The sequence below is a fragment of the Quercus robur genome, chromosome 6 (assembly GCF_932294415.1).
Source record: "Quercus robur chromosome 6, dhQueRobu3.1, whole genome shotgun sequence".
Classification (NCBI taxonomy): Eukaryota; Viridiplantae; Streptophyta; class Magnoliopsida; order Fagales; family Fagaceae; genus Quercus; species Quercus robur.
In genome coordinates this window covers 42,209,572-42,224,820 of record NC_065539.1, presented here as the reverse complement: position 1 = coordinate 42,224,820, position 15,249 = coordinate 42,209,572, and the positions used below count along the sequence as shown (strand labels likewise).

Below are 15,249 nucleotides of genomic sequence, written 5' to 3'. Positions count from 1 at the left end.
TGAATCTGAGCTTCGCCATTGGATCTGGGGGACAACACGCCACCTGGAGCAATTAATGATGCTTCGTGGGCTGCAAAACGTCAGAGATAATCATAATGCACAGAAAACGGAACTTCCACACATGCGAGCAACAAACTCAAATGGTATTAACTCTTAGAAAATCAAAACCTCACTTTTCTTCTCGGATTTAAAAAAAAAAAAAAATACCAAGGTTTTGAGGGGCTATTGTAGGGGCAAGGGCCCAAGATCGTATATTGGGCCTTGGGTTTTATCTGAGGATATAAATGGGTCCGAGGAGAAGCAAATAATTATTAGATATTCCCAGACCAGGTCCTACAAGTAGAGAGCAAATGGAAGGTTGTTCGAGAAGTACATCCTCCTCGAACTTAATGAATATGGTTCAAAGTATGTAATCCAGCAATTAAAGTAACCTTCTAGGAAGCTTCAATGACAGGGATGTGCCTCATGAGCATATGAGAAAAAGGAAACCTAAAAATATCTAAGGGAAGGCTGACATCACCGCATTAAATGCACTGCAGCCACTTTTCTGGCCGCATTTATGTGGAGAAGACCTCTGAACAATGCTACCTTGGCTACCGCAACTCACAGGGAGCTGGAGAGGGTGTCTGATGGGACAAGTACTCAAGTAGGGGTTCAGATGATCAACAAGTGGAGGATGAAGATGATTTAAAAGAGGATATATAAGGTGAAAGACTCTTCATGGAATAGGGATCGGAAAAAAGAAAAAGAGAACACTGTAGTAATCCAAATTGTTTATGTATTCAACTGTGATCTATATACAATTACAGTCTCCTCGGACTGAAATTCTATTGATATTAATACATCTTGTTTGCACTTGATTATCATTTAATTCTATATTAGCCATTGTTGAAATCGTTAGGGCCTAGTTCTTTGACAAATTTATTGTATTGGGCTCATTAGGCCGAGATTCCATACACTTTAGGCTTGAGCCACAAATCAGGACCCTACACTTGCATATTGTTAAATCTTCTACACTTTTTTTTAATATAAGTTCTTGTAAGGTTGGGGATAAGGGCCGGGATTCAAATTTTCAGAAGAAAACTTCACATGCATATACGCTTAGAAAATACTAGAGTAGAATTCAATTTTGGAAAAAAAAAAATTCTGCTTCAATTTTTCCTTATCTACAATAAATAGTGACATTTCTAATTTTATATTATGAAAAAGGGAAATTTTAATTTGTTCTACTTCCATAGTTGTCAAAACGTGAATCGTATCGTGAATCGATTTTTAATTTTTTCGTAACGTGTATCGTATCGTATCGTGTATCGTAAGATACATAAACACTTAATAAAAAATCATAAATATACATATATAAAGGGTATATTCATTATAAATTTTGAATATATTCAACTAATAACTAATTTTTTCATCACTTATATAATAATATTTAATAAGCTAACTAAATAAATCAAACTAGCATGTGTTTATAACATACACATTCAAATTACTTAAATTCAAAAGTGATAATATATCGCAAATAACCCAAAAATAATAATTTATTTTCATCATATTGCCTAATCAACCTCATCTAAGTCAATTCTATCATCATGTTTATAATTTTGCAAACTTATTTTTTCATTAAAATTTTCTTCATCATCATTCGTCACTAACATCTACTATCTCTTCTTGTTCTTTTTATTTTATAAAAATTTTATAATTTTTTTTTTTGGCATTCTAGTTTCTTGGACTTATAAGAATAACGATAAAAATAAAAATTTATGTTATCAATTAATATTTTATTCATAGTATATAAAATAAATTTGTAAATATTAAAGTGAAGGGTAAGTGTGTAATGTGTATTCCAATTGTAGGAGAGAGAGGAAAAAAAACTTATGAATATGCTATTTTAGTTGACTATATTAAGTAAACTAATAATTTTATGTTAAAAACAAGCCAAACAACTTGTTAGATTCAAATAAAAGTACAAATTTTAATAAAAAAATCTTATTTTAAAGCATTTGTCTATGTATCGTACGATACGTACGATTTTACGATACGATACGATTCATACAATACACACACTATATCATACGATTTATGAACACTTACGATACACCGATATGATACGAAACTTTTTACAAACGATACGATAATGACAACTATGTCTACTTCTATATCTATTATTTAATTTATTCTATCTAATGAAAGTCGTACTTTTGCCTAATATAGCTACAAATTTCCATGTAAAAGAAGTTTTTCCAAAAGGGCATGTGGGAATGATATAGTCTGGAGGGCCCTAAAGCAAACTTAATCTTTACTCTATCCTTAAATTTGGTCCATTATCACAATCATTCTTCATCATTACAAGATTCTCAAGAAAAAAAAATAATAATAATAATAATAATAATCTTCATCATTACAAGATGATATTAAATTCTATAAGGACATGGTGCAAAACTCATGTTTTACCTCTCTAATCCCAACATGCCACATCATCTTATCACATATTTAAGAATAAACACAATCAAATTGGGAATTTATTGAGATGTTATTAAGTGTGGTAAGATGTATTGAATTTTAAGTAAAATGCTGATGTGGCAATCACTTATTCGATAATATAAAACATAAGTTTTACACCCAATCCTTATAGAATTTAATCTCTCACAAGAAAGGTCACGAGTAAAATACGATAACTGATTAGAATATTCTAACATTAATTAGTTCATATAATTGTGGGAGGTCATTGCCCAAACAAAAGTGAAATTAGAAGTTTTTTCCAAAGCCATGTTATCTATCAATCAACAGATTCAACACTCTGATTGAAAACTCAAACTTGACACGACACCAGTATGTAATATGTATCCACTCGCCTATAATTAATTCCATACACCATATATTTTTGCAATATAACACCGTATGTAATAAATTTTTCCATAATTTCAATGTCGAAGATAAAAGTGAAATAATCAACCCCAATAGAAACTCATTATCAAAAAAGATATCTTATTCATTCAACCTATGCATAATCATTTTTTTTTTTTTTTTTTGTTAAAGCATAATCAATTTCTCTCATAACATATATACCTCACACAATTATGAAATCCATATATCATGAGAAGTACGTTGTTGTATATACCGGATACAGGATAAATAAGATACTATTGTTCATCATCAAGGTTGCATAATGAACAGCTGTGGAAGCTTGTTGATCCTCTCAAAAACCTTTTCGCACAAAGCTTGCCAATACACGAAAGCACCAAGCCACCAAGGACCCGCTACACCATGACTCACAAACTCAACAAACCCTCCCCACCCTTGTATCTCTTCTTTCTTCCCTCAGTAGTCACCCACAAATTCCTTTTTCCCTATTTTGGCACTTTGTGCAAGTCTTCTATCTTCTTATTTTGGGGGTGCAAATTTAATGATTTTGTTTCGCACAAAACAAATTCTCACCCTTAACTAAAGAGTCGCAAAAATTTTAGGGCAAAAGACAGAAACCATATGTCGCCCATTTTATCTATAATCTATATCATGCAGTACTGTACTGTAGTGGTAGGTCCTTCTTTGTTGGTTCTGCAATCTGGGGTTGCAGACCTTGATATGTGTGACCATAAATTTTTTTTTTAAAAGAATTTGGTATCTACATCTATATACATTTTAATAGCCAAAACTTAAAGAAAATTGATTAAATTTTAATTGGGTTTTTAAATTTTGCGCTAAATATCCTATTTATTTTTTAATTTTGTGCCAATTGAATTATTAAGCATAAAAATCGAAGAGTTCAAATCCAATTAAATTCTAAATTGGATTTCAATTGGAGTTCAATTTTCCACTATGTGTCCATCTAAATTTTTAATTTTTGTAACAAGTGAATTATTAGGTGCAAAAACCGAAAAGTCTAAAATCAATTAAATACTAAATCATATATGTATAATGAAAAATAATTACATATTTTAGAAATGTATGATTTAAAAAAAGTGTAAAATAATACTATATATATAATTTGAACTGCATAATTGTAATTATTTTTACTTATACCCTTGCATATATTAATAGGCAAAACTTAGAGAAAGTCCAATTAGATTCAACAATTGAAATCCAATTTTTGCATGTCCTAAATTATTTATTTTTAGAGAGAGTTTTATTTCTTAATTTTGAAATCAAATGTGAAACCATATCATAAGTATCCATCCAAGTGAGTTATTACATACAAAAACCAAAGAGTTTAGAATTAATGAACATAAAAAAATTTAAAAAAAAAATTGACAATTTACCTTTTTTACCTAATAATATTCTTATAAGACTTTTTAAAGAGTTAAAAAATATATAAGAATAACTATTAATAATATTTAAATTATATAAATAACTATTAATAATATTTAAATTATATATGTAAGAATTATATTATGTATCTTAATGTATATCTTTTATATATATATATATATATATATATATATTCATGCATGTACATAGGTTACAAGCTAGTTTTATTAACATCCAGACCAAACCAAATACAATCAGGTTGAACATTTTTGGTTTTTTGTTAGGGGGGGCTTGATTGAGATGATTACCACATGTGCCTGTCCAGTCTGTTTTGCAGAGACGACAACTATGACACTAGGCAACGAAATAAAAACTCTGTGAGGACCACCTAATATTAAATGTCTAGATTCAGTTAACTAATCAATAATCATTAAAAAAAAAAAAAAAAATTAGTTTGTCTTGCATTGTTTAAGCTCGGACATCTTTTTTTAAAAATGGCTATTTCTTCAATTGGCTATGAAGAAAAGGAATATGATCACACAAGGGAAAACAATTCTTTAGAATTTAAGGTCGTTTAGCTGGCAATTGTGATCTAGATGATAGCACGAGTTGGTGATGCATGGCCTAAGAATCTCAAACTCGGTTTTGGCATGCACTCATATTAAATTGCTACACGCCTGCTATTGATACAAAGGTTAACTCCCATGTATGTATTTGGATTAGGGTTTTTTTTTTTCTTTTCTCCGTTAACTTATTAGATTATGTACAACTTTTTAAAACATGAATTTTTTCAGTTGTATCAATGGCTATTACTATTGGCTTTTGGACATTTGGACTTCAAACATCTGACTCCAGTCTGCGACGTATGATTTTTTTTCCGAGCACAGAAAAGGCTCTGCCTCCACCAATTACGGTTGTTTTAAATCGCTTTATGTTAAGATTAAAATGAACTATCTATCTTCAGTAAATAGGACAAATATTTTTTTTAGACTTCGATATGAAACTGATGATTTATGTCTACTTCCATTACTTTGAATTCCTTCTGCTTACAGGGTTTAATACGCATTATTCATCTAGCAGAGATAAATGGTAAGATTCTCAAGCTCAAGCAAAGAACAATTCTGCTGATCATTGGTTAATTAGATGTACCAGAACAAGCATAGTAGGGAAAAAAAATGCGAGCAACTCACCTGTTTCTTTCCACCATACTTCTTACACGTTGCAAAACACGAACAAACTCATAAAACAGTGAGAAGTCAAAACCTATGAGAGAGTCATCTTCTACAGCTATTTTAGAACTTGGGAAGTGAATGCATGGGTTTTGACAAATGACGAAGTCAAAACCGCCGAATTTTTTAATGAGATTCTCAATCTTGTTACTTGTTAGCTTCTGAATGTCTTCAATCTGCACCAACTCCCCAGTTTGTCCACTACTTTGCCACCACCTTCTGAGAATCATCCTCTTTGTTTCAGAGGTTTCTACAGACACAACACCTTTCAAAGGAATGCCAAGCTGGTTTAAAGTGATTTCTGCCCCACCAATTCCACTATATAATGACAACACTGTTAACCCTCCTGGGTACATTGACTTCAACACAGAGAGATGATAGCCCAACGTGTCTGTCTGGAGGCAGTATTTGAGTGATTGAAACCTATCTGTTAAACTATTCTCAGCAGCTTGAGTGTGATTCAATGGATAGCCTAGAATACGCTCTATATGTTCAGGTTCCATAGGAGCCAATTTATACTGGCCAACCCACACAAGATTTAATGTCCGGCAATGATGAAGGATATCTCTCTGCTGTTCAGATGAGAGCAGTCCTCGAGAATCAGTTAACATCCTTCCAAGCCTATCACAGAGCAGAGATGTTCCACTGGTTCCAGAACTGATGCAGTTTAACTGCTTCCTTGTATCCCATGATGGCCACCATTGCTTAGTATGTGGTATAGCGTCTTCGATGGTCATTGGAGGCTTTGGAAGGAGGTGCAGCCTATTTTCAGTAGGAAGATTGTGTACATAGCCTTCTTTTCTACTCAAGGCTGAGAAAAACTGGGTATTAACAAATTCAGGCTCAAGGGCATATAAGAACTGTGAAATTTTTGCCCAAGAGTCATGAGATATATTCACAACATTTGCATAACAGAAATATGGAGGTTTAGCTACCATTCTATCAAGACTCTTGGACGGATTTTCTCTGAATAGATTCGGCCTTCCGTATCTGGTGATTTTTGGGTCGACTTTTTCTTCAATCCACGTAGAGTCAACAAAAGAACTCGAGTCATCAATATTCTCCGGTTTCGGTCTTTTCCCCTTACTATTTCCCCCAATATTAATATTCCTAGACTGAGAAACAGAATCTGGACAGTCATCAAAAGACTCTTGTTTTGGCCTTTTTCCTTTAAAGGTTTGCTCAACATTGATATTTCTCGAATGAGATACAGCAGCACCGTTAATATTTCTTGAATGAGATACAGCACTACCGTTGATATTTCTCGAATGAGATACAGAACCATTCATATTTCTCGCATGAGATACAGAACCATTCATATTTCTCGAATGAGAAACAGCATCGAAACTATAATCCTCTGTCTTCACTTTTACAGTTCCAAAAGCATATGAGGAATACTGCACCAAAAAGTTTTATAGTTAGTAAACGGTAAACCAACTAATAGATGAGAATACCATACATGACCATAATTTCATAGCATGCACAGAAAAAACCAAACGTATGATACACATCTCAACCTGTACAGAACTTTCAGGTATCACCAAAAATTTGAATGTGAGTAAGAATAACTGAACTGAGAGCTTAAAACACAGGAGACAAGGTATGTGACCACTGAGAAGGAAACCCTAATCTGTGAGGTTATCCATGTCATAGACCTTATATAACCAGGAGTGCCATCTATGACATTAACATTAAGGTGGGCAACATGGTGTTCGAAATAGAGCTGCCAATTTGAATGAATAACCAAAATGTTTATAAACAATATTAAGCCACATAATAGGAACTATTGCTGGAGAACTACCAATATCAGGAAAAAGCTATAGGAAGCTAAATTCAGAAAACTTTTAAAAATTAATAACTTCATTGCGAGAATGAACTAAAACCTCAGATCCTCCAACACAGCTCTTAGAAATTTGATCTGCAAAAATGGAGTCAGCAAGTTCTGAAACTGGAATCTCTGAACCTGAAATACAGCACATAAGCAACAAGTCAGGGTTGGAAACAAGCTAAACATGTAGTGCCTAGCATTTTTTATTACTTAAAATAACTAAATCAGCACCAGTCAAAAGCTTGGATATTGTGCGGATTTGTGGAAAGTCTCATAGTTGTCAAAATGCGAATTGTATTGTGAATCGATACATTTCTTTTCTTTGTTTCTTTGTTTTTTATTTTTTTGGTATCGGGTAGTGTATCGTAAGATTCATAGACACTTTATAAAAAAATTTAAAAGAATTATAGATAGCATATATAAAATGTATATTCATTATAAATTGGGAACATGTTGAACTAATGACTAATTTAATCATCACTTATGTGATTATATTTAACAAAGCTATCTAAATAAACTACACTAAAATATATTTATAACAACATTCAAATTGGTCAAACTCAAAAGTAATAATACATGAGATAAATGCCAAAATAATAATTTCTTTCTTATCATAATCATCATCTTGCCTAATCAACTTCATCCCCATAGTCCAAGTTAATGTTATCATTATTTTCATCATATTGCAAAGTCATTTCTTTATTGACATCTTCGTCATCTCCAACATTTACCATCTCTTTTTATTCTCCTATCTCAATAACTTTTTCTTATTTTTCTGCATGCTTCTTCTTCGCATTCTAGTTTCTAGGAATTATAACAAAAATAACAAAAAACAATTATATTGTCATTTAATAGTTTATTCACAATAAAAAAGAAATTTGGAAAAGTGAAAGTGAAGTGTCAAGTGTGGTGATCCAAATTTTGTAAAAAAGAGAGAGAAGGAGTTAACTTCTTGGATTCAAGTTAAAGAACAAACTTTTAACCAAAAAAAAAAAAAAACAATTTAAACCTAAATGTCTATGTATCGTCTAACATGTGCCTTTTTTTATATAGTTAAACGCTAAGTGTACAATACATATGATACACATCTATGTACATATACATAAGTACAAAATTTCTGGAAGGGCAAAGAGTTTTTATGAGTTATCAGACAAATCTCATCAGATACAGTAACTCATCCTGTACTTGCATGCAGTTCTATTCTAATTGGAAAGGCTGAGTGAGACACGTGTGACTTCAGTAAAGATATTTAAATGAGCACGAAGGTCCAAAGAGTACTTCCACAAAATTAAGACCTTGGCCCCCTACCGCCCAAAAAACAATAAGCTATCTTGTTCATCTTGGTTTATTATAGGGTTGAGCATTGTTTAGATAATATTCAAAATTATATAATTACTTACCGTACTTCTCAATTGCAGATGAAACTTCACTCTCAGAGAAACCCATTTCAAGCAAACGCAGTGTTTTCTCCATAGTCCCAAACAGGGTTTCATTATTAGCATGCTGAGAATCAAAAGGTTAGATTGTTAGGAATTGCTTGAATCATATATAACATGGACATTGGGTGATAAATCTCCAAAAATAACATGACAGGTAATTTCATATGCCAAATAAGAAGAAAACAAATTGTGCCAAACTTGGCACAAAGATCTTCAAGAGACTCATTCATCTTACTCTCAGGGTAGTTTCAAACACTACACAAGTCTCTTGTTTATAATTGGTCACTTCGTTTCTCAAAAAATGTCATAAAAGCTATGCTTATGTAACAGCCCTCTTAAAGGTGTGCCAAGCACAGAAGTAAATAAACTTATTTCATTTTTCTAGTTTGTGAAAATACTTCTTCATTAAGCTGCATTTCAACCATAACAACATGGTATCATAGTAAGATGTGAGAGAAAAATGGTCTTTGTGACCCCCGATGAACATGTCAAAAAGAAAGGCAGTAAACTAGTGATAAATTCTAGGGAGTGTTACATATGCATGTTCCATGCTATTATTACTTTCCTATTGTATAACTTTTTAGAAGATCACATAAAGAAAATTTCAAGCAAACATTGACCACTCTAATATGGGTTGTACTTGCAGCATCCCAATCAAAACCAGAGAAGAAAAATTCGACGGATATCTAGTGAAATAACAGACCTGAGTTGAGGTTAACAAATTTCTTGTTCAACCCATCTTTGGAAATTGTCATCTAAGGGATAACTTCTTGCCAAAGAGCTTTAGCTCAAATGGTGCTTTCTCCCCTCACAAAAGTGGGTGGAGGATGAGGTTGTGGTTTCAAAACCCAATGGTTGTGTAACTTTTTTTTTTTTAATAGGTAGATAGTGGAGGAGAGAGAGGTGGAGTTCAAACCACAGACAAAGTGCACCACAAAGAATGTCATTACCATTGGGCTATCACTTGAATTTCTAACTTCATCCCCCTGAGTTGTATCATCTGCGTCCTTTTCAAGCTCTTCAGCTATTTGGGCAGCAGTTATGAAGTCCACTAATTCAGTTATTTGAGCATCTTCACCTGAGACATAGCATAATGAGATGAACAAACTGATTAATTCAGTTACCATTAGAGAATAAAGTTCTTCTATATTAGAAGAAGAGCAAAATTAAAGCCAAGATGGAGTCTCATAGCCCAAGTACTGCCAAGTGCCAATACTTCTTAAAGAAACTGTGTACCAACCAGATAAGTGTTGAAAACAAACACAAATCTGATATGACATGTCCCAAAGTTGAGTCAAATCTATTTATACTAGTAGTTTAACAGTTTTCTTCACAATTAAGCTGCAAAGAGACAAGCAGACACATGATTTCCATATCTCTACAGTGCTTCACCTTGACTCAAACATATCTCCTGGCTCCTGAAAGTGTCAGTATTTATAACCCAAAAGCAGAGCCTGTTTAAATTCATTGGCTGATTTGGCTTAAAACACAAGCTGAGTAAAAATAACTTGTACCTAGAAAAAAGTGAGGCTTAAAAAGTAGTACCCAGCCAAATAAGGCAAGCCACACACACACTAAACCATATGTAATTTATCATACCTCCCACTTTTATTGCAAGATCTCTCTGCGGTTTCACACTAGTACATTGCAAAATAATTATAGGCCACAACAAGTAAATTTTTTAGGCTCATCTATGCAAAAAATAAGTCTCAATTGTAAACGAATCACACAGATGTATCTTAAAGTTTGCAACATTTATTAAAAAAATAATAATAATAAATATTAAAATTATAAAATAAAAAACCCAAAATGTATCCATCAATAGGTACAATACAATATGCTGACTCTAAATTTACTGTTTTGATATCAAAAGCAACTTCAAAATACAAGTCTCATTGTAACGCCAGTAACATGCACTCAAATGTGTATTTCTACCCCCCTACAGTAACAGTAACTTAAACAATCCCGCAACACCCCAACTGAGAGATTGAGAGTGAGATTTTAAAAATGAAGATTTCACACATTTATACCTTTTAAAAATGAAGATTTCACAAATTTATACCTACCAAGCTTATCGATTGCAAATGCAACTTCATTTACAGAGAAATTCATCATCAGTAAGGATGCTCTTTTGTCATCACCAAATCCATTATGTACATCAGGCTCCTGCCAGAGATTGAAGATTATGCCAAATAACATGCAGCAAAAAAGGAACAGAAAAAAGCATTGACCTCTTCCTCCCTCCCCACACCAAAAAGGAAAAATTATAATCCAAAGCCAACCACAGTATTCCCCAGGTTAGCAATCTAGGTTTCCAAGATAGTTCAATTGACTTTTTAAAATAAATCACATAAAAAAATTTGCAGTACCCCCTAATTTGAGTCCTTCAGGATTACATAACAAAGGAAAAAAAAATGATCACACGAACCAGATGATAGCACTATGGCAGCAAGTAGGTTACCTCTTTTGGTTGAACAACTGTTGGAGTTGCAATTTCTGGGCTACAAGGTTCCTTGTCATCAAACAAGCTATCTAAAGAATCTGATGACTCAGAATTCGATTTTTGAAGATCCTGTTTCATTCCAAAAAAGGTCAACTATTGCCCATTAGAACTTCTGTAGCAAATATCAGAACAATTGCTCAACAGATGAGTGAAAAGTAAAGAGTAATTAAATTGGCTTCTAGACCTGTAAGATTTATCATAGTGAACTGAAATAATCAAATTGCTTGATTATTATTTGGTTGGACCACTACAACACTAACACACACTTGGTCAATCACCAAATTACTGAAATCCACAAAGATTTTCTCCCCATCCTAGAAAAAAAGTTCAATATCTACTACTTTGTGAACTAGACATGTCAGCTTAACAAAATGGACTCATAAAAAAATTCATTATTTTATCCATAAAGGTGAAACAGGTTCTGTCGAAACACGAAACAGCAATAGAGCTGTTCATACCAATTTCAAAGCTCTCCTACCTATACACATAAAAACTAGAAAGTATTGTGTGCTTAAATATTAGAGAAAAATCAGCATTGGTAAAGAAATTATTTGTTTACTTACAGAATATGCAATGAGAGTTTCCAATAACAAATCAGCATTCTCTTCACCTAAATATTAGAGAAAAAAACTCGTGAATAAATATCTTGGTCAAGACATTGGTATATCATTACAATTTTGTAAACTCGAAACTTTTTTTTTTTGATAGGTAATCAAAGATTTATTTCATAAAAAGGACATCATGTTCACGATGGTGAACACTTAGACCTTAAAACAAAACATATGATAAAAAACTATACATAGAAGGTGTCTTAAGGATGCTGGTGAAGCCATGGGGCCCCAAATTTTGATGTGCATTAGTGCAGCTTTACTCCTATCCTAGTATATTACATTGCCATTTTTCGCCCTACCAACACCTACCCACTTCCAAATAAGACAAAACATAACAAAGTTTACATTTACACATGACATACCCTTTTCCTCAATCACTTTGTCAACAAGAGAGGGTAAGAATCCCATTCCAATAAAGAATGACTTTATACTGCTTCCTGATGAACTTGCAACATTGTCCTGGAATAGTAAAAAAATAAGGAATGTTAAGGAGCAAATTACTCATGCGCTAAGTCTCTAAATCCAACTCCCAAAGTTACTATATATTTGGGTTTTGAGAGGTTAAAAAAGCAAGGATGTGACAATTAATTCAGTTCAGAAGACTGAAAAAACTTGCTCAAGAAAAGGATAGTTGGAGTTATTAAAAAATAATTGGAGATACAAAAAACACAAATCTCAAACAATTTTGCTACCATTAGATCAAATAAAAGGTGTAGAAATTCATCAACAATTTAAAAAGAAAAGGCCATACCCCAACATGCCTTGAGTACAAGGGTTCAGGTGGTAACTCAAAGTCCAAGATCTCTTCCTTTGGCACTATTGCTTTCTCAGCATTTGAATTCGAGGAATCCTATAGAATTCATGTGTGAATATACAAATGCATTCAACTATCCCTAAGGACAAAGATTATCACTAAAACTTAGACACATACCATGTCAAGATAAAACAAATGCAACAATTCTTATAAAGAATTGTTAGCAATCCACCAAAAATTGCACCAATTAAGCCTCTGACAAAATGTTTGCAAAATAATAAGCAACAAAATCAGCCTGCAAACAAAAGAAAACCAAAATCAATGTAAATATAAAATTTCAATTACTCTGAAAGCAGCAATTTCCATATCTTTTAGCCTATCATGTAATTTTCGCTTATGAATGTGAATTACTTCACTAATTTTGGTTATATAGGTTAAGGGCAAAACTTAAGTGCAATATATTAGGTTCCTCAGTTAAATTCAAACACATGGTTGCATTGACCAATAAAACACAAATTATGTTATCTTTTCCAATGACGTTTGAATTCAATGCAGTTATGTGTTTGAAATTATTTGGGAAACTTAATTTACTACAGCTAAGGATTTGTACCTAAGTTTCACTCATAGGTTAATTGCACTATTATCCCCTTGATTATGGTGCAATTCTAATGTTCCCCTTAATCTTCAAAAGTGTTCAACATCCCCCCTTAACCATGGCTAATAAAAACTTTATCCCATGTTGTTATGATTTTCATCAAATTTAACAAGAAAAAAAAAAAAAAAAAAAAAAAAAAAAAAAAAAAAACAGAAAAATCTTCTGACAGACCAAACGGGCAAGCACAAAATGCTTATTACCTATAGTTAATGGGGAAATTCAGAGGACATTACAACTTCACCATTGTTAAGGGAGCAAAGTGCAATTTGACCTCCCTTTTTTTTTTTTTTCTATTTTTTAAGTAATGATATTTTACTCAAAAAAACTACTTCATGTCATAATAACCAGAAAAGAAGCACAAAGAATTGTAAAGAATAAATTATCAACAATTTACAAATAGCCTTGTATATCAACTGGCATCTCCTAATGTTTTCAACAGAGAGGTTCGTGTTCAAATTAAAAAAAAAAAAAAAAAAAAAAAAATTTGCCCTAAAATTAAGTTCTGTGCATAATTCATAGCTAAGAAACATTTCGATCATTTTTATGGGCAAGTACAAACTACTCTCAAGAAGAGAATTAACTACAATTAAATCTTCACCAAACGAAAGACTTGTTTCCTTCTATTTTTTCCCCTTTTCTTTCGTTTTCTCAGAAACCAAACAAAATTGAAAACGAAAGGAAGAAAATTTCGAATTCAATTGAAGGAAAATGGAAGCGAACGCGAACCCTATTTGGTTGATACCATGCATGCACGAAATGAAAACCGAAACAAAATTGAAAGAGCGGGGTGAGAGTGCATGTGAGTGCGGTGGTCCGCGGCGTACCTGATCGGCGAGAGAGCGAAGCAACTGAAGAGGCAGAGAGGCAGCGCGTGGAGAACACACGCTGCCACAGTAGTCAGATAAGTGAAGGAGCTGAGTAATTCGGTTCAGTTCATTTCAGTTCTGACGCTTCCGAGTTCACTAACGCAAGAAGCAAAGTAAGAAGGAGAGAGTGTTGGGTACAGCGAGAGCGAGAGCGAGAGCTACGCGATCACTGGCGCGTAGGTCTGTTAAAGTGTTTACAGTGTCCAATGGAATCGATTCCTGACTGTGTTACTACTTAGTACGTACTACTTACTTAGAAATGACACTGCCCACGGGCCCCAGAGGTTTTCAACTTTGAATTTCCAGCACCAAATTCTAGCATGTATTATTGTGTTGGCCAATTTGTACGGGTAAGAATATATTGGAATGGGAGAAACGTGGATGCAATGTATTGGATGAGACGCGAAACGTCTAAACACGTGTTGTGTATGTGTCATCTCGTGTTTAGTGCTTTCATGCATTGGACTTGTAATTATTTTTATACACGCGTATGTGATGTGCCGTGTTTAGGATCATGGTTTTAAAAACTGGGTTTTTTTCTTTTTAAACCAATTTTGGCTAATTTTTTACTGTTTTAAGAGTTTTTACTAGACCAAATTAGTACCTAGTTCAATCGGCTAATTTGATCCAATTTGTAAAATTATGGTTGTAGGGACACGACTCTTAAACGGCCCAACAACGACGTTGAGCTCGCGCGTGAAAGATCCCCCACAATAATATTTGTAGAGAGTGGGCTTGAAAGGTTAGCGTTGGGTCACGGGGCGTTAGTATAGGCCGGACCTTAGATAAATCTAGACTAGAAAAGGTTTTAGTCCGGATATCCAAGCCCCATAACTTTATAAATTGAGGGATTGGACTCTTCGGATCATGTCCGAGGAGCACTAGTGTTTTTCTCCGGTTACCCGTCGATGGGTTTTCCATGGTGGGGCGCATATATTATTCGGGCATTCTCATTCCTGGAGTTTTTTCCAGGAAGTGAGATCGGGATCCCCCGCTAATTAGTTCACCTTTCCTTTTATACTGGCCTACGTTTGTTGTCCCTCGTCCACGTGTAGGGTCAGTTTTTCCAGGACTGATATTTGTCCCGTCAATCCCATCCCAGCATTGTTGGGCATG

The 15,249-nt window shown here is 33.5% G+C and overlaps 1 protein-coding gene across 1 annotated transcript; it reads right to left on the bottom strand.

Moving 5' to 3' along the window:
• Nucleotides 1-5,352: 5,352 nt before the first annotated feature.
• On the bottom strand, nucleotides 5,353-14,418 carry LOC126688831 (probable inactive DNA (cytosine-5)-methyltransferase DRM3). Its single transcript, XM_050383698.1, has 11 exons — nucleotides 14,092-14,418; nucleotides 12,790-12,907; nucleotides 12,610-12,708; nucleotides 12,221-12,317; nucleotides 11,811-11,857; nucleotides 11,206-11,316; nucleotides 10,811-10,910; nucleotides 9,695-9,822; nucleotides 8,706-8,808; nucleotides 7,361-7,440; nucleotides 5,353-6,874 (listed from the first exon to the last, which is right to left on the bottom strand). The coding sequence occupies exons 2-11, from the start codon at nucleotides 12,790-12,792 to the stop codon at nucleotides 5,435-5,437; spliced, it is 2,208 nt and encodes a 735-aa protein (XP_050239655.1). The 5' UTR covers nucleotides 12,793-12,907; nucleotides 14,092-14,418; the 3' UTR covers nucleotides 5,353-5,434.
• Nucleotides 14,419-15,249: the final 831 nt, after the last annotated feature.